Here is a 25,749-nt window from a genome sequence, read left to right as displayed (position 1 = left end):
GATATTACAGCTTGTTGCTGAGATTTTATGACCTGTATTGAGTAAAACATGCTTGAAATTAGAAAATCAACTGATGCAAAGCTGTTTCATTAACACTCACAAGTATAAAACTACTTTTTTAAAGTAATAATTTCTTACTTCAAGCATGAAAAAAAAAAATCATTATGCCAAGCGCATATCATTATGTAAAAATAATGGCACTAGCATTTACTTATTTAAGAATATTTTTCAACATATTGAGCAAAAAGGTCTAATTTTTTTTTCTACCAAGAAAAGTGCACTTGTTATTAGTGAGAATATACTTATTTTAAGGTATTTTTCTTAGCTAATTTTACTTGTTTGGGAAAGTCTTGACAAGCCGAATTTTCTTGTTCTATTGCAGTGGTTCTTAACCTTGTTGGAGGTACGGAACCCCACCAGTTTCATATGCGCATTCACCGAACCCTTCTTTAGTGAAAAATAAAATGTTTTTTTTTTTCAAATTCAAGACAAAGTTATATGTTTTTGGTAACACTTTAGTATGGGGAAATATTCTAAGTAACAAAGACTTAATTTTGAGTTTTTTTGGACACTATGGGAACATATTCTAAGTAACAAAGACTTAATTTTGAGTTATTTGGTTGAGTTATTTGGTTAGGGTTAGGCAGCACGGTGACAGAGGGGTTAGTGCGTCTGCCTCACAATACGAAGGTCCTGAGTAGTCGTGAGTTCAATCCCGGCCTCGGGATCTTTCTGTGTGGAGTTTGCATGTTCTCCCCGTGACTGCGTGGGTTCCCTCCGGGTACTCCGGCTTCCTCCCACCTCCAAAGACATGCACCTGGGGATAGGTTGATTGGTAACACTAAATTGGCCCTAGTGTGTGAATGTTGTCTGTCTATCTGTGTTGGTCCTGCGATGAGGTGGCGACTTGTCCAGGGTGTACCCCGCCTTCCGCCCGATTGTAGCTGAGATAGGCTCCAGCGCCCCCCGCGACCCCGAAGGGAATGAGCGGTAGAAAATGAATGGATGGATGGTTAGGGTTAGGGTTAAAGGGTTCGGACCAGGGTTAGAGGGTTAGCGTTATAATAAGGCCATGCCGAATAATGCATTAATAAGTACTTAATAATGACTAGTTAAGAGCCAATATGTTACTAATATGCATGTTAATAAGCAACTAATTAATGATGAATATGTTCCCCATACTAAAGTGTTACCATGTTTTTTTACTGGTGCACAAAATGAACCGTGCATGAACATCGCCTTGTTCAAAGAAGAAAACCAACACAGTGCATAAACTCACAACAAATTACACACCTGCAAATCAGTGTGACTTCTGCAGTTGCCGTATCCGTAATACGCCGATAGGGAAAAGTTTTTATTTACACGATGAGTCGGGTGTGTCTCGACCTCCGCCGAACCCCTGAGCCCGACTCACCGAACCCTTAGGGTTCGATCGAACCCAGGTTAAGAAGCACTGTTCTATTGGCAGATAATTTTGCTTAGTTCAAGTAAAATACCCCTAATTTTTGTATTTTTTTTCTTGTTTTTGAACACTAACTTTTTGCAGTGCATGCTTGACGGTAGGAGTGGTGTTCCTGGGATTAACTGCCTCATCCTTTTCTCCTCCAAACATATTGCTGGGTATTTTGGCCAAACAGCTCAATTTTTGTTTCATCTGACACCACATGGACAAAGATAAGACCTTCTGGAGGAAAGTTCTATGGTCAGATGAAACCAAAATTGAGCCGTAGTTTGGGGACCCTTGTTCTAAATGTCGGTTTCGATTAATCGCCCAGCTCAAGTCAACACTAGCATTGTTTTTTGCAAATTGAGATGACTCAGTGCAACAACATAGAAACGCAACAGGAATGTCTAATGTGAAAACGGACGGAGTTAGGTTAAGAGAAAAACACAAAATTTAATTTTTAAATACATTTTGGAACAAGAAGAAAAACAGCGTCCTTCACTGGATATGACGGGACAATACACAGTAGGGCTGGGCGATATATCAATATACTCGATATTTCGCGGGTTTGTCTCTGTGCGATATAGAAAATGACTATATCGTGATATTCGAGTATACGTTCTCACGCAGTTGCTTTTAGCTGCGTGCATAACACTACAGGCTCTTCCCACTCCTTCTTGTGTCTCCTTCTCACAGACAGCAAGCGCACTTTCTTACATACGTCACATACTGTCACGTCATACGTCACATACGTATACGCCCTCGCAGAGCAGAGAGGTAGCAGCATGGGTAACGTTAGCTGTGATGCTAGCGGAGAGGTGCGAGCGGTAATACGAAAGAAGGTGCGAGTCTGGTAACAAATGAAGGAAGAATTAATTCCCAAGAAAAACAGCAGGGGGTCCATCGTCTGGCGGTGGTTTGGCTTCAAGTGGGAATATGTCGAACAGACAACCGTAATTTGTCAAGTGTGGGGCAAAAGTGTTGCTACAAAAAGTAGCATTACTGCTAATATGTAGCATCATTTGAAAAGTCCCCTGCTCGAGAATAAGGAGGCAAACATTTCCAGATCAACACCGTATGAAAAAAATAGTCAACAAAAGGAGATAATGTCCGCAGCAACCTACCACATAGCGAAGGACATACACTACTTGATTTCCTATTATGCAGCTCATTTTTATTGTAGTGGCGTTCTGTACAGAAACACTTTAATTTAGTGTTGTTTTTATATGTCATCTTAGGACACGCACAAAAGTGCATTAATAGCTTGTTTTAAAATGTCTCTGACAAACTTGCACTTTCTGTTTTGGAAATGACATGAATGGTTGTGCCACTGCTTAATAACTGTTCAATAAATACACTTTTGGTCAATTCACTTAGTTGTGATTTCCCTCTCTGCATGAAAGTTTAAAATGAACATATATTAATGCAGTATGAAGAAGAATGTTTTAATGTAGACACATAGAATCATCATACTGCTGTGATTTTGTGTTCATTCAAGGCTAAGGCAAAATATCGAGATATATATCGTGTATCGGCCTAAAAAATATCGAGATATTAAAAAAAGGACATATCGCCCAGCCCTACTACACAGTACTACTAATCTATTTCTAACGAAGCGCTGCTTGGACTGACCAATTATTAGAAAAAAATTTTTTAGTTTGTACATTACAGCAGTGTGGAATATACAGAAAGACTTAACTTTTAAGAGCACATAAAGCAGGATGTGCACTGAGGAAGCCGGCGAGGCAACAGGAACTATTGAGTGTGCACATACAAAAGCAGCAACATCAGGACAAGTCTCGGTTAGCCCCGCCCCTACATCCTCTCTGCGCCGCTCACTAACTTCTAGGAAAAAAAGTCCAAATGTATTCCCCGCCTGCTGACTGTATGGCGGAATAACAGAGCTACGTACTATTCGGAGGCTGTACTTCCATTCCAGCGGACTTCCGCTTCACTCCACTAACATTGGGAGCCGAAAGTGGAATAAGAATATAACCAGAGAGTCGGATGATGTGTCGCGGGCGCATCGAGCCTCTCAGCAGCGATTCGCCCAAGCTGACACCATGTGGAAAGAAGAATATGATGCTCACTTCGACTTTTTGCTGCAGCTACTGTAAGTCCAATCATTTTACTTCGCTAACCTTTTTACTCTCCTACGCGATTTGCTGCGTGGCAAAGTGGAAGCAGTGAGGCGTTGTTGCAAAAATAAATACTATGTGACTAATAATGACTTTAGCTGACGAAATGTAACAGTTTCCACTGCAAGTCGGCATGTAATAGGTTCATGAACAATGGCCACTTTTTAATTATCATAATTATCTTACAACATAGTGTAAGTTATCTCTTTAGTTTAACCTGGTTATATTATTCACTGTGCTTTGACCACCACTTTGCAAAATAATATATGAGGCAACTCTTTACTCACCAAAACAAACTTTAGTTCAAGTCAGGCAATATACACTGCAGCAGTTGTTTATTTTGGTATGCCAATAAGCCTTATAAGCTTTGCTTTTGTCTGCTGGTGTCCCCTGGCAAAGCACCATTTGGACAATGAAATACCATAATTTCATAATCCTGTAACGACTGATGTATATCTCTCGTTCACTGTCCTTGTCATGCACACACTCATGCACACAAACTTGCAAACACACCTTGGAAGCAGACACAACCTGGGTGAGATCAGGTGAGTCACTGGCATGCACCATCATGCTCGCTTTTAAAGAAAGACAGACTCTGTATACCAGACCTGGGCATTGTACGGCCCGCGGGCCGCATCCGGCCCTTTGCGCATCCCTGTCCGGCCCGCGTGAGGCCAATCATAAATTACAAAATAAATTTAAAAAAGTATCTATGTCGAGTGTGCAATACAACGGCGCTGCTTTTGTTTTGAAAAGCGTTATTTGTATTACTTCCGTGTGGACGTATGCGCGTGTGCGATTGTGAGTGAATTGAACGGCGCAATTACAAATTACAAAATAAAGTTTAAAAAACATCTATGTCGTGCGCGCAATACAACTGTGCTGCTTTTATTTTGAAATGTGTTATTTATGCCGTATTTCCGGAGGGAACCTGTGAGTGAAGGTGCATGGAGACAAGTGATGAGACGCTAAAAAAAGAAAAGTTGATGAGGAATGGCGTGTTTCCAACAAGACATGGACTGCCAAGTATTTCTTTACATAAATTAATGGTAAAGCCATGTGCTTAATGTGTGGTACACAGGTTGCTGTGTTTAAATATCATTTTAATCGCCACTACACGAAGAAACACGAGGGAAAATACCGGAAGGTGTTTGATGAAGCGCGCGCAAGGGAGGCTGATGCGTTGATGGTAAAACTGCAAACCCAACAAGGACTTTGTGCCATATTTCACACCCCCAGAGATGCAGCCGTCAGGACAAGTTTCGTCATTTCTCACAAAAGCGCCAGAAAAAGTAAGGCGTTTTCTGACGGAGAGTTTATTAAGGAGTGCTTATTGGACTTTGTTGCGCTGATAATGCCCGGAGACATGGACTGTTTTTCGCTAACTTTGGATGAGAGCTCTGATGCAGTCAATTAAAGAGACAACCACAGGTAATGACTTGTTCACAGAGGTAAATGCGTGTTGGGACAAGCTGGCAGGTGTGACAATCCAATCCACTTTATTTATATAGCACATTTAAACAACAAAATGTTTCCAAAGTGCTGCACAACAATATTACAAACGATATTCAAATATTATCCTTAGCTCCACCAATGACTGAATAAAAAGATAAAACAATTACATATAAAACCAATATAAAAAACAATATAAATTAATATGATTAAAAACTATTTTTAACAACAGATGGTTGTCCAAATCTGATGGGGAAAAATGTTGGATAATGCAGGATAAAGTGACCATCAAAAGCAATCTGCTATTGTATAAAGTTAAGTTAGGTTAGATTAAATTATTATTATTATTATTGATTATTATTATTATTATCATCATTATTATTTATCTTACGGTATATCAAAAATAATATTGAGCAAAATTTAATTGAAATATTGTCGTGTGGCCCTCCAGCAGTGCTCGGGTTGCTTATGCGGCCCCCGGTGAAAATTAATTGCCCACCCCTGCTGTATACAGTAGGTATGTTTATTCTAGGGCAGTGGTTCTTAACCTGGGTTCGATCGAACCCTAAGGGTTCGGTGAGTCGGGCTCAGGGGTTCGGCGGAGGACAAGACACACCCGACTCATCGTGTAAATAAAAACTTCTCCCTATCGGCGTATTACGGATACGGCAACAGCAGATGACAGACTGATTTGCAGGTGTGTAATTTGTTGTGAGTTCATGCACTGTGTTGGTTTTGTTCTTTGAACAAGGTGATGTTCATGCACGGTTCATTTTGTGCACCAGTAAAAAAACATGGTAACACTTTAGTATGGGGAACATATTCACCATGAATCCCCCCCCCCTCCACACCCCTGATTGTAAATAATGTAAATAATTCAATGTGATTATCTTGTGTGATGACTGTATTATGATGATAGTATATATGATAGTATATATCTGTATCATGAATCAATTTAAGTGGACCCCGACTTAAACAAGTTGAAAAACTTATTCGGGTGTTACCATTTAGTGGTCAATTGTACGGAATATGTACTTCACTGTGCAACCTACTAATAAAAGTCTCAATCAATCAATCAATCAATGCTTATTAACATGCAAATTAGTAACATATTGGCTTTTAACTAGACATTATTAAGTGCTTATTAATGCCTTATTCGGCATGGCCTTATTATAACCCTACCCCTCTAACCCTGGCCCTAACCCTCTAACGCTAACCCTAACCAAATAACTCTAAATTAAGTGTTTGTTACTTAGAATATGTTCCCCATTCTAAAGTGTTACCAAAAACATATAACTTTGTCTTGAATTTGAAAAAAAACAACATTTTATTTTTCACTAAAGAAGGGTTCGGTGAATGCGCATATGAAACTGGTGGGGTTCGGTACCTCCAACAAGGTTAAGAACCACTGTTCTAGGGCTGTCTAGTTGTCAATTTTTTAAAATAAGATTCATCGCATTTTGGAATTCGGACGAATCAAAGGCGATTCCTCGTTTGCAAAATTAAAATTTGCTCAATAAAAGACCCCAATATTTGTACACAAATGCAATTTTATTGTCAGCATGTCATCCAGGAACATTTTTAACCTTTTACTTGAATGCATGTCATTTATTTGCACAATAATTGGTAACGGTTTTATGTGAAGTCATTTTAGGCTGTATTTTGGAGTGAAATTTGCATCAGTCGGAGCCCTCTCACTCATTTTTGTACTGACGTATGCATCGATCTGATCACTGACCAAATAACGATTAAGGTAAAAGAGCTTGTACTCTCAAAATAAATTGCATGATTAATCAAAGCGTGTTCATAATTAATGTGATCATTTTTTGTGATTAATCACATGGCTTAACATGTTAATTTTGAGGGACCTGATTTATTTATGTTGCGCTGGTGTGTGTTGAATTGCTTTTGCACACATCATCCATTGCATAAGAACAGCCTTCAGAGCACCCTTTTTATCTTATGAATAAATTATGAGCGTTATATTGAATTAATTTGGTCGGATAAGTCCACACAATTTCAGGACTTATTCTATATGAACACATAGATCTCAGTTAGTTATATAGTTTGGCAACGAATCTCTGCAAACACCAGTGCCCAGTCTGCCTTACAGGAAGCATCTTAATCAGATCTCCCGACAAACTCTACTGGCTACCCCTCAATACACAACTCTTCTTATGGTTTCACTCCTTCCGGATATAACAGCTGCCCACCCTGTCCCCAAGGATGAGTCCAGACTCCCTACACATGAAAGGAATTTTAGCTGATACAATCTTATACTTTAATTACGTGCAGTCCATGTCAACTAATGTTTGATGGAATTGTGTGAACCTGGGAGTCGTGTTGTTGAGGGCAGAGACTCCAAGCATGGTGTTACAGGGGTGATAGTGGTACTAGGTCACAGGCATCATGGGGACTAATTAAGATCTTATTGAAGCAGCCGAGACAAGAAAATATAACCTTGCTTGCAGCAGGTTTGTCTGGAAGCAAGGAAAGAGGTTATTGGAGATGTTGTAAGGCTTAAAGACAGCTTCTGCAGTTTGGCTGTCAGGGATGGCCGATTTGGCCTAAAATCTATATTGCAATATATATTGCAGCCTCCTGCGATAACAATTCATATCATAATATATGTGCCATATGAGTGATACTCCTAATTTGGTTGCTAACGTTTGCGGTAACAAGATTGCGCTATATCCAGTGGTATTACTTCTCAAAATTATAAATAATTTACTGTTAATAGATGGTTCCTTTCTGATGTGACATAGTTTCATTGTACACTTATGTTAAAGTGTGATAATCACTTATTATTCTATTGTTTAGAGACTTTATATAAGTTTTGAGTAATGCTACAAATTTGGGTATCGATCCAATACTAAGTAGTTACAGGGATAATATCGTTATTACCATCAGCCTTGGTACTGATCATTGAATAATTCAGATTTTGGTCAAAATTATAATAAAGTCAATAGTGCAAAAAAAATAAAAAATACAAATAGGCAGTAGCTACTATTGGGTCTGTGTGAAATTCTTTTTTGCACCTTAAGTCCTCCTGTGTTTATGGACTTACTGTATTTCCTGAGTTTGTAAACAATAACAAAAATTTAAAATATCAATCTAATCACTGTAACATTAACCATACTGATACTATACTTGGTATGGTTACTGCCGATATTTATGTTCAAGAGCTCTTATTACAATAAGTCATGCGTGTGTAGTGGAGCATGTTTTACTGTTTTCGTCCAAGCTCTATCAACGACTAAGTTTATATAATTTACCGTATTTTTCGGAGTGTAAGTCGCTCCGGAGTATAAGTCGCACCGACCGAAAATGCATAATAAAGAAGGAAAACAACATATATAAGTCACACTGGAGTATAAGTCGCATTTTTTTGGTTTTTTATTCGATAAAACCCAACACCAAGAATAGACATTTGAAAGGCAATTTAAAATAAATAAAGAACAGTGAACAACAGGCTGAATAAGTGTACGTTATATGACGCATAAATAACCAACTGAGAATGTGCCTGGTATGTTAACGTAACATATTATGGTAAAAGTCATTCAAATAACTATAACATACAGAACATGCTATACGTTTACCAAACAATCTGTCACTCCTATCGCTAAATCTGATGAAATCTTATACATCTAGTCTCTTACGTGAATGAGCTAAATAATATAATTTGATATTTTACGGTAATGTGTTAATAATTTCACACATAAGTCGCTACTGAGTATAAGTCGCACCCCCGGCCAAACTATGAAAAAAACTGCGACCTATAGTCCGAAAAATACAATATATGATATATATCGTCTATATCGCGCAATCCTAATGGTTCTGGAAAATATTTGTTTGCATATTGATCTGTCGCTTGATCTTTAGCGTCAGCCTGAATTCACACGGCAGTTTTTGACAAGGTGCACTATAGAAACTGGCAGTCCTCAGAATGTCTTATAGTACACACCGCACATAGCTTCTGCTGTATCTATGGTAACTGCCAAATCCCTAATGATAATGGCTAGTAATGTATTGAATTTGTGAGGATAATGCAATCAGGCTGATCTGATTATGCAAAAATCTTCGGAATCATCTGGCCGGAATGCTGACATGCCACATTGCACATGCACACCCCAAGGAAATGAACAAATGCCATCTCGACTGACAGAGGTGAAAGGAAATGTATATTGAGAAACAGTTTAATGTGCTGCTGTGTATCTTTCCTCATGCATTTATATAAAAAGAACGTTTGTTTCATGTACTTCATGTACAATTGTTATTAGCTCTTAATATAGCTATCAAAGTCGACAGCGTGTCTCTTTATGAAGACAATTACAGGAGGATAGTGGATTACATACATACACATTATGTATTACTCTTAAAATACGAAACAATTCCCACTTTGTAGAGGGTTGGCACATGGACTAAAGAAGAAGACATTACATTTTAGTGAGGAGCTACATCATGGCACCCCTTTCTGTCATCTTCCATGAGCAAGGATGTAGTAAAAAAAAATTACTAGTACACATTCACCACAATTGCAGTCATTTATTATATATATATATATATATATATATATATATATATATATATATATATATATATATATATATATTAGGGCTGCAACAACTAATCGATTAAATCGATTAAAATCGATTATAAAAATAGTTTGCGATTAATTTAGTCATCGATTCGTTGGATCTATGCTATGCGCATGCGCAGAGGCATTTTTTATTTTTATTTATTTATTTTTTCTATTTTATTTTTATTTTTTATAAACCTTTATTTATAAACTGCAACATGTACAAACAGCTGAGAAACAATAATCAACATAAGTATGGTGCCAGTATGCTGTTTTTTTCCCCAATAAAATACTGGAAAGGATAGGAATGTAGTTTGTCTCTTTTATCGATTATTAATCGATTAATCGAAGTAATAATCGACAGATTAATCGATTATCAAGTTAATCGTTAGTTGCAGCCCTAATATATATATGCGTGTGTGTGTGTGTATATATATATATATATATATATATATATATATATATATATATATATATATATATATATATATATATATACTGTATATATGTACATGTATATATACATATATATATATATATATATATATATATATATATATATATATATATATATATATATATCCGTATATATATATCCGTATATATATATATATATATATATATATATATATATATATATATATATATATATATATATATATATATATATATATATATATATATATATATATATATATATATATATATATATATATATATATATATGATATGATAACAATTCTGCATTTGTGGAGGTCTGTGTGACATTCTAGTTATATGTGGTTGGCAAAACAAAATATATGGTGACCTAAGACCTTTGCAAAGTACTTTCTGTGTATTACTGTGAATAATGTGTACTCAACAAATGATGTTCTACTAGATTGGCCTTTGTTGTGAAATGTCACTTGTCACTTTTGCTGAAAAAAAAAAAGGCGAGGAAGAAGAACTTATGTCGACAAGCGTCATTGAGCCATCATTTTGCATATGGAAAAAGTTCAATATATTTATCTGTACAGTAACCTATTTATTTATTTATTTATATATGCACCTTATTGCTTTTTTATCCTGCACTACCATGAGCTAATGTAACGAAATGTGATTCTTATCTATACTGTAAAGTTAAAATTTGAATGACAATAAAAAGTAAGTCTAAGTCTAAGTCTTTTATTTTAAATAAGCATAAACTGAGCCAACATCATAAAAAGTGTTTTAGTATTTTATTCTAATTCAATGACAATTATTTTTGTCTTAAGCAATCTACCTGCACTGGCTGGAGTCCAGTTAAAAAGACCTACATAAATTGTGGCCATGTTTACTTCCATAAACACACTGCACCACGTGTGGCGTCATTCCTATTACATTATACACAAATCAAAGTTGTATTTTTTGTAATGTAATGCAATAATCAATCAGACAGAGAATTTATAACCTTTTCCAGCATTGATCATAATAGTATAGAATTGGACAGTGCTATAGATCCAGACACACATTTTTTTCTCTCACATTGACAGTAATCGTTTATATTATACATAAGTACAGTACAACACCAACATTAATTCAAATAACAAACTGTCAATTATTCATATTAACTGCAGAAGCTTGTATGCCAATTTTAACGATATGAAATAATTTTTGGAACAATTTAAAGAACCCTTCAAAATTATCGCTGTATCAGAGACATGGATGGATACAAAAAAGGAATGGACTTCGGACTAGAAGGATATGAACTCAATTATATTAATAGAGTAAATAAGAATGGAGGCGGAGTTGCTGTATATGTGACGAAGGACTTCCATTACGAGGTGGTAAAAAACATGTCACTGGCTATTGACAATGTTTTAGAGTGTATAACCATTGAGATATGTCATGAAAGAAGCAGAAATGTATTGATCAGTTGTATATATAGGGCACCTAGCTCAAGTATTGAAGGATTTGAAGACTGAATTAAGGGAACTTTCAATGGAATCAGTCAAAAAGTACTTTTTTATGTGGATATTTCAATATTGATCTCTTGAACCCTAATAAGCAAAAGTCCATTAATGACTTCACAGATACAATGTATAGTATGCATTTGTATCCCCAAACCAGAATTGCAAGTCACAGTGCTACACTTATAGACAATGTCTTTACTAATGTCTTTGATAATAATACAACAAGTGAACTGTTAACAACCGACATCAGCGACCATCTGCCAGTTTTTACTATTTATGATGGGAACTACAGGAAGAAGAACATTGAGTAAAATATATTTAAAAGACTACGCACGGAGGAAGGAATGGTTTCCTTCAAAAAGCATCTGAGGAAACAAATTTGGGACAATGTCTACAATGAAGATGATGCATATGGGAATTTTTTCAACACTTTTCTAACACTCTATTATAAACATTGTCCATGGAAAGAACTTAGTAAGATGCAAAATAAAAACAACCAACTATGGATGACAAAATGACTGAGAAATGCTTGTCACAAAAAAAATACATTATATCGAATATTTATAACACAGAGATCTATAGAGGCAGAAAATAAGTTTAAGAAATATAAAAACAAGTTAATTGGTATATTACGAACATATAAGAAGGAATACTACAGTCAATTATTAAACAAGAACAGAAACAACATGAGAGCTACATGGGGCATCCTAAATTGCATTATTAAAAATGGTGCTAAGAAAGATTACCCCCAGTACTTTCTAGATGGAAATACAAAAAATTACAATATGAACCAAATAGTTGAGTTTCAATGATTACTTTGTTAATATCGGAAAAATCTATCTTTGCATCTCAGTAAAACTAAAATAATGCTATTTGGTAACAGTAGAAAAGAGCATCATACACAAATACAAATAGACGGAGTAGACATAGAAAGGGTAAAAGAAATCAGATTTTTGGGAGTATTAATAGATGATAAAATGAACTGGAAATCTCATATACAAAACATACAACATAAGGTGGCAAAAAACATTTCAATAATGAATAAAGCAAAATATGTCCTGGGACAAAAAATCACTTCATATTCTCTACTGCTCGCTAGTGTTACCATATCTGAGTTATTGTGCAGAAATATGGGGAAATAACTACAAATGTGCGCTACATTCATTAACCGTGTTACAAAAAAAATCAATTAGACTGATACATAATATTGGATATAGAGAACATACAAACCCTTTATTTATTGAGTCAAAAGTATTAAAGTTCGATGATTTGGTAAAATTGCAAACAGCTAAAATTATGTACAAAGCAAACTATAACCTGCTACCAAAGAATGTATAACAATTCTTTTCAACTAAAGAGGAGAAATATAAACTTAGAGTAAATTCTAATTTAAAACATTTTTATGCACGTACAACACTTAGAACCTTTAGCTTATCAGTATGTGGAATTAAATTATGCAATGGATTAAGTAAAGAAGTTAAACATTGTACTGATATGATCCAGTTTAAGAGGTTGTTCAAATTAATAGTGCTTACAAAGTACAAAGAAGAATTATGAGAAATACTTTCAACCTTATTGAAAATAACATATTCTTCATCTCAGTATGTTAATAATGACTGACTTAATTACATATTACAAAACTGTTGTATTACTCATTCACGGACGTCATTTTACTATAAAAAAGTCAGTAAATGAATGTATATATTTGTAAATGCTCGGAAGTGGGAAAGGGGTAGGATTAAATAAGCTTTGCTTCTTCCTACTCCTTTTCGGACATGATGTAAAGTGAAATGATATGAAATTGTGTGATGTATTATGCTGTAAGTGTGTTCATGTTCGAAATAAACTAAAGAAAGAAAGAAATGTGAGCGACTACATAAAAAATGTGGATTTGAAAAAAAAAATCGGAATTGAGTTTTTCTGGTCTCAAACTGAGCTCCTCCTCCACCACAACTGTACATATTTTTACATACTTAAAGCATTTAAACTTCAACAGGATACATTTTTCACTTATTTATTGGAAACAGAAAGCCTTTTTTACTTTTAACTTTTTTCAAGCTTTACAAATCCTAACAGGGGTGACTAAGTAGTGTACATCCTGTCCTCAGAGAGATCAGAGGGCATGCATGTCACACTCGTACATCCATTTACTGCTCAGATAGGCAGTGAGCGAGCATGAGATGGACAATTTAGTAGGACAGCGGAAGGTTGCGGGTTTGGCTCAGGGGCATCTTGAAGGGTTGTTGAGTCCAGACATTCAATGCTTCTTTGAGGATCCTTAAAATAATAAAGGCTTATTTTAGTTTTGTTGAGTTCACATTTTCCTCTTATAATGGAGTATTATATTAACTGAATGAGCTTTTAGGGAGAGCCTGAGACTGGTGAGATTTATCTCAGCTTTTTATAGTCAGTCACTATAATGAAAAGGGATATCATGGGAGTTGGGAATTAGGTCAGTGTTGTCCGTAATTTAAACAGAATGTCGCCTGTTTTTTTTGTTTGTCAAATATTTGATTGGAATTGGCTTGTAAGTATAACAGTTTTGTGAAATGTGTTTCATTCATTAACCTGGGCACCTGCTTGTGTGTTTGTGTGTGTTTGTTTTTGTCCATCCATGTGTATGTTCTCCTCCCTACAGCGATGCCAACCTCACAGACGTGCTGTCTGACTCAGACGAGTGCGATTTGGGCAGTCTGGAGCATTTGGAGCGCGGTAGTACCGACACTTTGGCCAATGGCTGCCGAGCTGACTACGAAGGTGCCAAAAGGCTCGCCAAGCGCCTTTATCACCTTGAGGGCTTCAAGCGCTGTGATGTGGCCAGACACCTGGGCAAGAAGTAAGCATGTCACGGCATGCGTGACATTAAGATGCATTCATTTGTGACTTTATTCCTTCTGCTTCGCTCTAGTAATGACTTCAGTCAGTTGGTGGCGTCAGAGTACCTGAGCTTCTTTGACTTCTCCGGCTTATCTCTGGATCGGGCCCTAAGGTAATGCTGATTAAGCACACAAAAACTGTATAGTACAGTAAGAGTGGCAGTGTAGCTGCCCGTACACATGCGTGCAGTTGTCACATTCCTCCTTCACAAGGCATTATAATCTTTATTAATGGCCATGCAAAGAAATGGTGGAATTCACAATCGGTAACACTTTGTTAGCTCACGTCTACTATGCAGTTACAAACAAATAATTAAGCATACAGTACAAGACACAGCAACAACAACAAAAAGGCATTCCTGTTTGTAGCGTAATTACTTTAAAGTTTCAATGAGTGTCCGTATGGCAGAGGGGATGAAACAGTGATCCGTAGTGCCTCCCTGGTGTCATACGAGTGAACAGAAGCTATAGTGGACGTGTGGGGTCAGAGGTGATCTTATAGGCTCTTTAAGTGATGCTGTTGATAGCACAAAGTGTCCATGGAAGAGAGGGTTTGATCTAGGGCTGGGCGATATGGCCTTTTTTTAATATCCCGATATTTTAAGGCCATATCGCGATACACGATATATATCTCGATATTTTACCTTAGCCTTGAATGAACACTCTATGCATATAATCACAGCAGTATGATGATTCTATGTGTCAACATTAAAACATTCTTCTTCATACTGCATTAATATATGCTACTTTAAAACTTTCATGCAGAGAAGGAAATCACAACTAAAAAAATCACTATTTTTTTCATACGGTGTTGATCAGGAAGTGTTTGCCTCGGCATTTTGATGGTGTGGGCGTGTGGCACCGAACGGAGATGTTGACATGCGGAGTAAGCACTCTTCATTCTCTAGCAGGTGACTTTTCAAATGATGCTACATGTTAGCAGTAATGCTACTTTTTATAGCAACGCTTTTGCCCCACACTTGACAAATTACGGTTGTCTGTTCGACATATTCCCACTTGAAGCCAAACCACCGCCAGACGATGGACCCCTGCTGTTTTTTGGGGGAATTAATTATTCCTTCATTTGTTACCAGATTCGCAGTTTCTCTCTCTCGTATTACCACTCGCACGGCTACGCTAGCATCACAGCTAACGTTACCCATGCTGCTACCTCTTTGCTCTGCGAGGGCGTATACGTATGTCGTGACAGTATGTGACGTGTATAAGAAGGTGCGCTTGTCTGTCTGTGAGAAGGAGACACAGGAAAGAGCGAGGAGAGCCTGTAGTGTAATGCCAGCAGCTAAAAGCAACTGCGTGAGAACGTATACTCGAATATCACGATAGTAATTTTCTATATTGCACAGAGACAAACCCGCGATATATTGCCCAGCCCTAGTTTGATCTGTGATACGGCTGGATTTATCCACGATGCACTGTTGTTGTTTGCGTGAATTTGAGTCCAAATTACCAAACCAAACAGTTATACGGCTAGATTTATCCACAATGTGCTGTTGTTGTTTGCGTGAATGAGTCCAAATTACCAAACCAAACAGTTATTGAGAAGGTGAGTATGTTTTGGACGATTTAGGTGTAGAACTGTCAAAGGAGGCTGGGTCTGACTCTGAATTTTCTGAGCTGGCAAGGGAAAAATAGCCAGGAGTCTGGCTATGTGGGGTAACCATCAGTCTTGACTGGTTGGGTTGAGATACAGAGACAGAGTAGTGGAAAAATGGTATATAGTGAGGGAGAACAGCATAGAGGGGTTGAGTGACCAGATGAGGGCAGAGAACAATACATTAGGCACAACAACAGTTGTAACAATAACAGTAATACTCCCATGACAAAGCAACAACAATAATGGTCCGCTACAAGCCCCACCGTCACAAGTCTCACCACTTCCAATCACAAGCGGAAATTGTAAAGGTCCACTGGTGCCCCTGCCGGCCGTATACCCGGAAACGGAACACTAAACACCGGGGAGAGACAGAAAGAGGGGTTACAGCACACCTAACGATAGTTTTATCCATAGCTGTAGTAATATTATTATTATAGGCAGAGTAAGATACAAAGATAGGACTAATAGAGAAACAGAGAAGAGGCAAAAGAGTATCTAAAAAGATCTAGCAGTGTAGGCCTATGGCAGCATAAGTAGTGTAGGCTGATGGCAGCATAACTAAGAGATGACCAAGATACGCCTGAGTCTGCACTGACTATAATCATTATCAAACATGTACGTTTTAAGTTTAGTTTTGAGTGAGAAGGTGGTGAATATGGTTCGATAATAGCCTTGTACCATTTAACTTTTAAAAGTTCTTGGGAGTAAGTAAGTATAAGCTCTGGGAACAGAGCGCACTATTACGGTAGTTTGATAAGGCACCACTTTAAGGTACTCTACGATAAAACCTGGCCATGTAGTGTCATATATATGTGAGGAGCAGGATTTTGAATTCCATCTTATACTTTTTTTTTAGTTAGGCAGTGCAGTGACACGAGCAGAGGAAACATTTTATATCCTCTCCTAGTTGTGGTTAGAACTCTTGCAGCAGCATTTTGGACCGGCTAGAGGGTCTTTACATACTTGCTTGGGCAGCCGGTTAGCACGGAGTTGCAATAATCCAACCCGGAGGTCACAGAAGCATAAACTACTTTGTTAGCATCAGCAACTGTCAGGAAATTATTTTTTTAATATTTTGCAGTTACAAAAAATGTTGTTCTTGTCATTTGTTGCATTTGGGAATTAAATGATAAACCCTGATCAATAATAAGTGTGCTGCTGTGAGCAAGTGTGAAGACATCTAAATCAGTTATATCATTCGGAGCCTTTTCTCTGTGGTTATGGGGGCCAAGGATTACAATTTCAGTTTTATTTGAGTTAAGTAGGAGGAAGATGAAACTAATCCACTTTAGACCCATCTGGAATTGACCTAGCCAATTAGCTTCATTGGGTTTCATTGATAAATAAAGTTGTGTGTCATCTGCATAACAGTGACATTTAAGAGAGTGCTTTCTAATAACATTGTGGTTAAATGTGTTTGAATAATGCTATAGCAGCTGTTTAGTCTCAAAATGCTGAGAAGAAATTAAACCAACTAATTGTAACCTATACAATGTACTGTTGTGAAAATAATTAACTAAATACATAAAAAATAATCCATGGCAGTGCCCTTCACAAGCACATATAAAGTATATATTCAGTTTCAACAATTGTAATAGTATTTCCATTTTCAGTGGATCTGACCTTTTTCTAAGAAATATCCTTTTATAAAAAATGAGCCGTTAATTTAGGGTGAGTTCATTGAGAGAAAAGCAAATTATGTATTTGCATGACACGTGAGGATTGCTAAGAACTGCTGTGATGTCAGACTGATTTATTTAATTCTGTCTTTGGCATTTCGCCCCCGGCAACCCTTTGTCTCGTCATTCATACGCAATATCTGACAGTATTTTACATGACCTCATTTTGCCTTGTTTCTAAAGGAACGCCTGTCCATATCTGTGACCTCCACACATTCTATTGACTAGCAGGCATGATTAATGTGCATATTTTGCAGCGTAACTGGGAGACATCTGACCTCCAGTTGGCCTCTTGATGTCATTTATGTGTGACAGGAACTTTTTAAAAGCCTTTCCGCTGATGGGGGAGACGCAGGAAAGAGAGCGAGTCCTGGTGCATTTCTCCAAACGCTTCTGCCACTGCAATCAACAAACAATCACATCTGAAGGTTAGAGCAAACTAATGAGCTTTGTGATCAATGCTAACACATGTACTGTATTTGTATATACTGTGATGTGCGGTCACAAACCAACCTCCCAGAGACAGTTTTGTTTAAAGTTCAAACGCCGCAGCGTTGTTTTATTCAGTCAGTTTTTCTGAATAAAGGTTAACTTAAAGTTCTTCCCGATTGGGGCTTCCATTGAAACAAACAAATTGTCACTTTTTCCAAGTCTTGATCATGTCTCCTAAATTGCCTGGAACATATAGCAAAGAAACTGATCAGTGCAAAGTTAAATAAATCCCAGCATTCAATGAATCAAACATCTTACACATTTAGCAGACTAATTTACAAACTATATTTCAGTGGAGCAACACACTTACCGCCCGATGGAAGCAGACCTTTCCCAGCAGGGAGCCAGCCACACCATGAGTCAAACACCGAGGTGCTATTTAACTCCAACACAGTGATTGCCAACCTGCCACAGCTGCCTTGGGGCAGGTGGCCACACCTCAGCCTGATTGAGGATAAAATTAGGGATGTACTTGCCTTCAATGACCACACCTAAAGAGTGGCGTAGTTTGACCTCCTGGTGCATGCTTTCACTGTGATGGCTGGCCCTCTGCCCAGTCTCACCTGTTCGGAGGTATTGTGATGCTCCACATATCCCCCCCCTAAGCTCCTTGTTGGTACGAGGAGCTTCCTGTTCCTCATCTTCGTAGCGGCGGGACATCGCGTCGGCGTGGCGGATATCCTTTCCAGGGCGGTGCTCGACAGTGAATTTATAATTTTGCAGTTCCAGGAACCAGCGTGTCACCCGAGCGTTGCTGTCCTTATTGGTGGCCATCCATTTGAGGGGGGCGTGGTCGGTCACCAGAGTGAAGCGTCTTCCCCATAGGTAATACCTGAGATGGTGGATGGCCCACTTCACAGCAAGACACTCCTTCTCCACGGTAGAGTAGTTTTTTTCGTGCTTTAGCAGTTTTCGGCTAATGAAGGTTACGGGGTGTTCATCGGCGCCCACCAATTGGGCTAGGACTGCCCCGATCCCAGTGCCAGAGGCATCTGTGTGGAGGACGAATGGCTTCGTGAAGTCAGGTGCAACAAGGATGGGTTCCTCACACAGAGCCTGCTTTAGCTTCTCGAAGGCCCCTTCCGTTTCGGTGGTCCAAGATACTCGGTGGGTTGACCGTTGGCGCGTGAGGTCGTTGAGGGGGGCCGCTATTGTGGCAAAGTCTTTGATAAACTTCTGGTAGTAGCCGATCAGACCTAAGAAGGACTGCACCTGTCTTTTAGTGATGGGGCGGGGCCAATTCCGTATCTTCTCCACCTTCTGGGCTTGGGGTCGCACACACCCCCGGCCTATCGTATACCCGAGGTAGTCGGTTTCGGTCCATCCTACCCGGCACTTCTTGGCGTTCGCTGTTAGACCAGCCTGACGAAGGGCCCTGAGGACAGCCTCCAGGTGTTCCAGATGGTGGGCCCAGGTTGCGCTGTGGACCACGATGTCATCAAGGTAGGCGGCGGCATAGGCTTGGTGAGGACGGAGGATTCGGTCCATCATGCGCTGGAAGGTCGCAGGGGCCCCGTGGATGCCGAAGGGGAGGACAGTGTACTGGAACAAGCCATCTGGAGTTGAGAAGGCAGTCTTGGGTTTGGCTCTCTGGGTCAGGGGTACCTGCCAATAACCTTTTGTCAAGTCCATGGTGCTGACAAAGCGGGCAGGTCCAAGGCGGTCAATCAGCTCATCGGCTCTAGGCATGGGATATGCATCGAAGGTGGAGATTTCGTTTAGTTTTCGGAAGTCGTTGCAAAACCTCAAGGAGCCATCTGGTTTAGGGACGATGACAATTGGACTGGACCAAGGGCTGTAGGACTCTTCAATGACGCCTTGGTCAAGCATCTTTTTTACCTCTTCTCTTATCGCTTCCCTCCGCGCTTCTGGGACCCTGTATGGTCGTTGCCTGATCACCTTCCCAGGCGGGGTCTCTATGTCATGTTCTATGACATGGGTGCGCCCGGGCATCTCTGCAAAAATGTCCCGGTAGCGGCCCAAGAGCTCTTGGACATCTTGGACTTGTGTTGGGCCAAGGTCTACGCCTACATTGACGGCGGGTTTCTGGGAAGAGAGGTCCGTTAGAAGGGCAGGGCTAGGCAAAGGTGCAGCAGTGTGCCATCTTTTCAATACATTTACATGATACAGCTGCAAACCTTTCCTCCGGCCGGGTTGCTGCACACGGTAGTTGACGGCCCCCACTCGCTCAGTGATCTCGTACGGGCCGTGCCATTTAGCCAAGAATTTGCACTCTGCCGTCGGGACCAATACTAAGACAAGGTCACCCACCTTAAACTCACGGAGACGGGCGCCCTTGTTGTATGTTCGTGCCTGGGCAGCTTGAGCCTTTTCCATATGGTTCCGGACCAGTGGCCATACCCTTCTGGCTCTCTCCTGTAGGTGTTCCACGTGGTCTATAACGTTCCGGTGGGGGGAGGGCTGACTTTCCCAGGCTTGCTTGGCGAGGTCCAGCAGACCCCGTGGATTCCGCCCGTAGAGCAGCTCAAAAGGGGAAAAACCTGTAGAGGCTTGTGGCACTTCACGAATAGCAAACAGTACATAAGGAATTAATTGGTCCCAGTCTTTCCCGTCAATTTCAACCAGTTTCCTTAACATTGTCTTCAAGGTTGAATTAAAGCGTTCCACTAGTCCGTTAGTTTGTGGGTGATAGACAGAGGTTCTTATCTGTTTTATCTTAAGCCATTTATACAATGCTGTCATTACACGGGCCATAAAACAGGTACCCTGGTCCGTCAAAACCTCGTCTGCTATTCCAACCCGGCTAAAAAGCATGAGTAGTTCATGGGCAACATTCTTGGCTGTAGCAACACGCAAGGGAATGGCCTCGGGGTATCGGGTTGCATAATCGACAATGACAAGTATATAGCGGTGTCCACGAGACGACTTTGGCAACGGCCCCACAATGTCCATAGCTATCCGTGAAAATGGCGTCTCAATAATAGGAAGGGGTATGAGGGGATTCCGGAGAAAGGGCCGCGGTGCCGCTTTTTGACATTCCGGACATGTGCGACAAAAGTCCTCGACGGCTCGTTTCACCCCAGGCCAATAAAAACGTGCAACCACTCGGTCGTAAGTCTTCTGGGCTCCCAGATGAGCCCCTAATTGGTGGGAGTGAGCGAGGTACAACACCCGGGTGACAAAACTTTTCGGCACTAATAGTTGTTCGACAACTTCCCCTCCCTTAGTTTTTTCACTTCGGTACAACAGACCCGCTTTTACCAAAAAATGAGGATAAGACACCCCACTCACCCCAGCGACCAGTTGACCGTCTATGGTGGCGATGCTTTGGCGGGCCATTTCCAGGTTCGGGTCAGCCCATTGGGCTGTGGCGTACTCGCCTTGAGGTGGATTCCCCTCGACCGGCATGAGCGGGAACTCAGAGAAGGGGTCTTCACTGGCTGGAGGGGTCTCTCCCCCACTGGCGTCTCTCTCAGATGCTCCACTTTCTGGTGAGGTTCCTCTAGGTGCTCGGAAGGTGGGGAATGCGGTCCGCGGGGTCGAGGCTGCGGGGCGCCGGTCCCGGCGTCTTGTTTGTCGGGAAAGATGTGGGCGGCGGCGGCCTGGGTTCCAATACCGCTGGAAGAGGACACAATCCGTGCCTATCAGCAGAGGGACAGGTAGGTTGGGGACCACCCCAGCAGCCACAACGGCGTCTCCACGGGGGGTCTGGACCCGGATATGACTGACCGGATAATGGCGGACATCACCATGGACGCAGGTGACCGGGACGGTGTCTGAGCCGACAGGACCAGCGTAGTCAGCCCTCACCAAGGTGACGACGCTGCCAGAATCAATCAGGGCATGGGCGTCGGTACCTCCCACCCGCACCGGCAGGGAGGCATGGGGTCGGCCGGTGTCCCCGGTGTGCAAGCAAGGTCGGTGGGCACCCGAGCTGGCGGCAGACGGCATTGAGACGTCTCGGTCCCGCTCCGGACAGGCCCAGGAGATGTGGCCTTCTCGCCCGCAGACATAGCACCTTCTGGGGGGCCGGGCCCACCTTTCCGGTGGGTTACTATCCCTTGGGGAATTACGTGGAGGAGTATGGGGCGGAGATCGCCGGCGCTCACGACCCATCCTTTCAGCAGGGGTGGGGCGGCTTGGCTCAGCTCTGGTGGTTCGGAGCATCTCGTTGCTAACTTGGTAGTTCTCCAACAGAGCTACCAGAGAATCCAGGGAGGTGGGGCTCACCTGCGCAGCATACTTTCTGGCATCGGGCGGCAAAGCTCGAATACACCGATCAATCACCAATCTTTGGATCCAGGGTGTCTCCCCGCCACTCATCAGCCAGCCCTTGGTAAGACGTAGCAGCTCTGCGAGCTGGGCCCTGGGCGGCTGACTGGCACAGTAGGCCCAGGCGTGGTATCGCTGAGCCCTAGCTGGTAGGCTGTACCCATGGCTTGCTAATATGGCGGCCTTGAGCTTGGGGTAGTCTCGTGCGTCCTCTGCTGGCAGGTCTCGGCAGGCGTGCTGGGCCTCCCCAATGAGGAACGGGGCAATTATTCCTGCCCACTCACCGGGTGGCCATCGCTCCCTTGTAGCAGTGCGCTCAAAGAGCTCCAAATAGGCTTCAACGTCGTCCTCGGGGCCTTGTTTGGTGAGGACTCCCCCCGGGGCTCGAACCACTGCTTCGTCTTTGTCGACCATCTTGAGCAGTTCCTTCATCGCATTCTGCAACTCCGCCTGGCTTTGCAAAAGCGCCATTACTGCTTGCTCCATACTGTGGTTGGGGAGGGTCTTCTATACCTGCATTCTCCACCAATTTGTGATGTGCGGTCACAAACCAACCTCCCAGAGACAGTTTTGTTTAAAGTTCAAACGCCGCAGCGTTGTTTTATTCAGTCAGTTTTTCTGAATAAAGGTTAACTTAAAGTTCTTCCCGATTGGGGCTTCCATTGAAACAAACAAATTGTCACTTTTTCCAAGTCTTGATCATGTCTCCTAAATTGCCTGGAACATATAGCAAAGAAACTGATCAGTGCAAAGTTAAATAAATCCCAGCATTCAATGAATCAAACATCTTACACATTTAGCAGACTAATTTACAAACTATATTTCAGTGGAGCAACACACTTACCGCCCGATGGAAGCAGACCTTTCCCAGCAGGGAGCCAGCCACACCATGAGTCAAACACCGAGGTGCTATTTAACTCCAACACAGTGATTGCCAACCTGCCACAGCTGCCTTGGGGCAGGTGGCCACACCTCAGCCTGATTGAGGATAAAATTAGGGATGTACTTGCCTTCAATGACCACACCTAAAGAGTGGCGTAGTTTGACCTCCTGGTGCATGCTTTCACTGTGATGGCTGGCCCTCTGCCCAGTCTCACCTGTTCGGAGGTATTGTGATGCTCCACAATACACTCTATAGTCACATTAGGTATAGCCTTAAACCCAATCCAAGAGCTTTTACAATTTAACCAAAAAAGTGTCAGAGCTAAATTGTGATGTAATGTACAAGTTTCCCCTCCTTTATGTTGTTTATTTTAATAAGGCCAACACACTATTGTGCACTTCTACATGACAGTAAATTAATGCATGCCCACCACATAGCTCTTGTATTGACTTCACAGGACTGGGAGGTGGGCGTGTGGGGTTATGACATAATTACTAATTTATTAATAATAATACTAATTTAATAATAATAATAGATGTATACAGTGCTTTTTATTTAGTAATTCAAACCACATGACATTGACAAACCAAACTTACTCAAGCCATGATTAATTCACTCCACATTCACCATTATGGTGGTAAGCTACATTTGTGGCCACAGCTGCCCTGGGATAGAATGACAAAACCATGGCTGCCATTAATTCACATTCACATACTAGTGTGGGCTGCACTGGAGGTAAAGGGAGTGAAGTGTCTTGCACAAGGACACAATGATTGTATTCATTTGTGCAGGTGTACCTAATGTTGTGGCTGATGAATATATGAGGCACTGCTCTTATAATAACCTTACAGGATTACATTTTTCACGGCACAAGATAGAAATAGATAACGTAGACCTAAGTAAAATGTGACTTTGTGTCCCTTTACTGGATTTTGACATCAGGTTGGCCTTGTGTGTGTTGTGTTGCAGATGGAGCCCACACACTAACCTGTGCCCTCATGCTGCTCAACACAGATCTACATGGACACGTATGTGTTTACCTTGTTTTGCACTCTGTTTATGGATTCCTGCTCGTATAATCTCCATACATATTTGGAAAAAGGCCATGGCATGTCTAGATTATCATCCTATTTTGGATCTGCATTTTTTGCCTTCTTAAGACTCACTCAAGCCTCTCTCTCGCTCTCTCTCTTCTCTATTTGCACTCTCTTGCTTCCCAGCCTACTTTTTGACCTGTTTCTGTCTCTCCTGTCCTCAGATAGTCTCTTGTGATCACTTTTAAACTAGAGCATTGTGGTATGAGCCACACAGAACCATCAGAAGTCATCACATGTTCAATGCTTGTCGTTAAACACTGTTGTTCACATGTACCATGTAGACCCTGCTAAACTCTTGTGTTGTAGAATAACCCTCCTTTAACTAACATCCTTTCTCTCTTTTCCTCTTCTTCCCTTTCAAATATTTCCCCTGCTCACCACATCTGGTTTCCTGGTCTCTCTCTGTCCCTGCAGGTGGTAAGTATTCCTCCTGTGCCAGAAATAGACTTGTTCCTCTTTTGGCGTGTGCTCCTTTTTCTTTTAGCAGTATTTAGCCATAATTGTAGTCCAGCTTTCTCTTTAGATGAAATTGGCAGTGGAATCTTTTAGATGGGCCCAAATAAAGACAAAAATAGGATGGATTTATTGAGGATCATTAAGAATTATTTCACTTTTTAATAAAAAAAATAAAGTGCACTACATTGCTACTACCAGCAGTGGTGACATGGACTCTTTCTTACAATAACCAGTTTGTGGTTTAATTTTTATTAAATAAATGAACAAACCAGTGGATACACAGGTTAATTATGTACCTTCTGCCATCTGCTGGAAAAGCATTTAATTTTTCTCTCTGTCACTATATACATCAGGGGTCCCCAACCTTTTTTGCCACAAACACCGGTTTAATGTAGGCATTATTGTGTGTGGCAGATAAATACAGCAAAAATAAGTACATAAAAAATACAACTCACCATAACGCTGATTTAGTGGGAGCCCTGATCCTGTTTTTTCGCGATGAGATGGTCGCCATCAGGTTGTTGGTACAATATACCATCAGCCTGCTGGGGACTGCAGATGGAAATCAGCCCTTGGCTACAATCTGTCACATTTACATTTTATATGTTCATTGATGTGCATTGTATTATGTCACAACGTTATAACAAGTATAACAAATGGTGACTTCCTATCAGGAATTGTATTATAAATCTATAAACAAGCTTATTGGTGTGTCTATCTAAGTTAACGCAGAGAAAATGTGTTTGTTTATAAATTATTTAATGTTTCTGTGCGGCCCGGTAGCAAATGCGTCACGGGCCGTGTTTGGGGACCACTGCTATACATCACTGGTGTAAATCAAAGAACAAATATACATTCTTGCAGTAAATACATC

General features: G+C 40.6%; 1 protein-coding gene across 2 annotated transcripts in view; it reads left to right on the top strand.

Moving 5' to 3' along the window:
• The window catches only part of psd2 (pleckstrin and Sec7 domain containing 2), a 95,598-nt gene that overhangs the window by 60,555 nt on the left and 9,294 nt on the right, over positions 1–25,749 (top strand). The window contains exons 4-8 of one of the 2 annotated variants that reach the window (XM_062045420.1): positions 14,183–14,380; positions 14,453–14,533; positions 18,030–18,142; positions 24,292–24,350; positions 24,834–25,004. In XM_062045420.1, coding sequence (XP_061901404.1) covers positions 14,183–14,380; positions 14,453–14,533; positions 18,030–18,142; positions 24,292–24,350; positions 24,834–24,968 — 586 coding nt within the window. In that variant the 3' untranslated portion in view covers positions 24,969–25,004. Of the gene's footprint in view, positions 1–14,182; positions 14,381–14,452; positions 14,534–18,029; positions 18,143–24,291; positions 24,351–24,833; positions 25,005–25,749 lie in introns of those variants that run through there. The other variant, XM_062045419.1, reaches the window with a different exon arrangement.

This window comes from Entelurus aequoreus, linkage group LG04 (assembly GCF_033978785.1).
Source record: "Entelurus aequoreus isolate RoL-2023_Sb linkage group LG04, RoL_Eaeq_v1.1, whole genome shotgun sequence".
Classification (NCBI taxonomy): domain Eukaryota; kingdom Metazoa; phylum Chordata; class Actinopteri; order Syngnathiformes; family Syngnathidae; genus Entelurus; species Entelurus aequoreus.
Note: the sequence above shows the minus strand (reverse complement) of the source record. Positions and strands in the feature narration are given on the sequence as shown.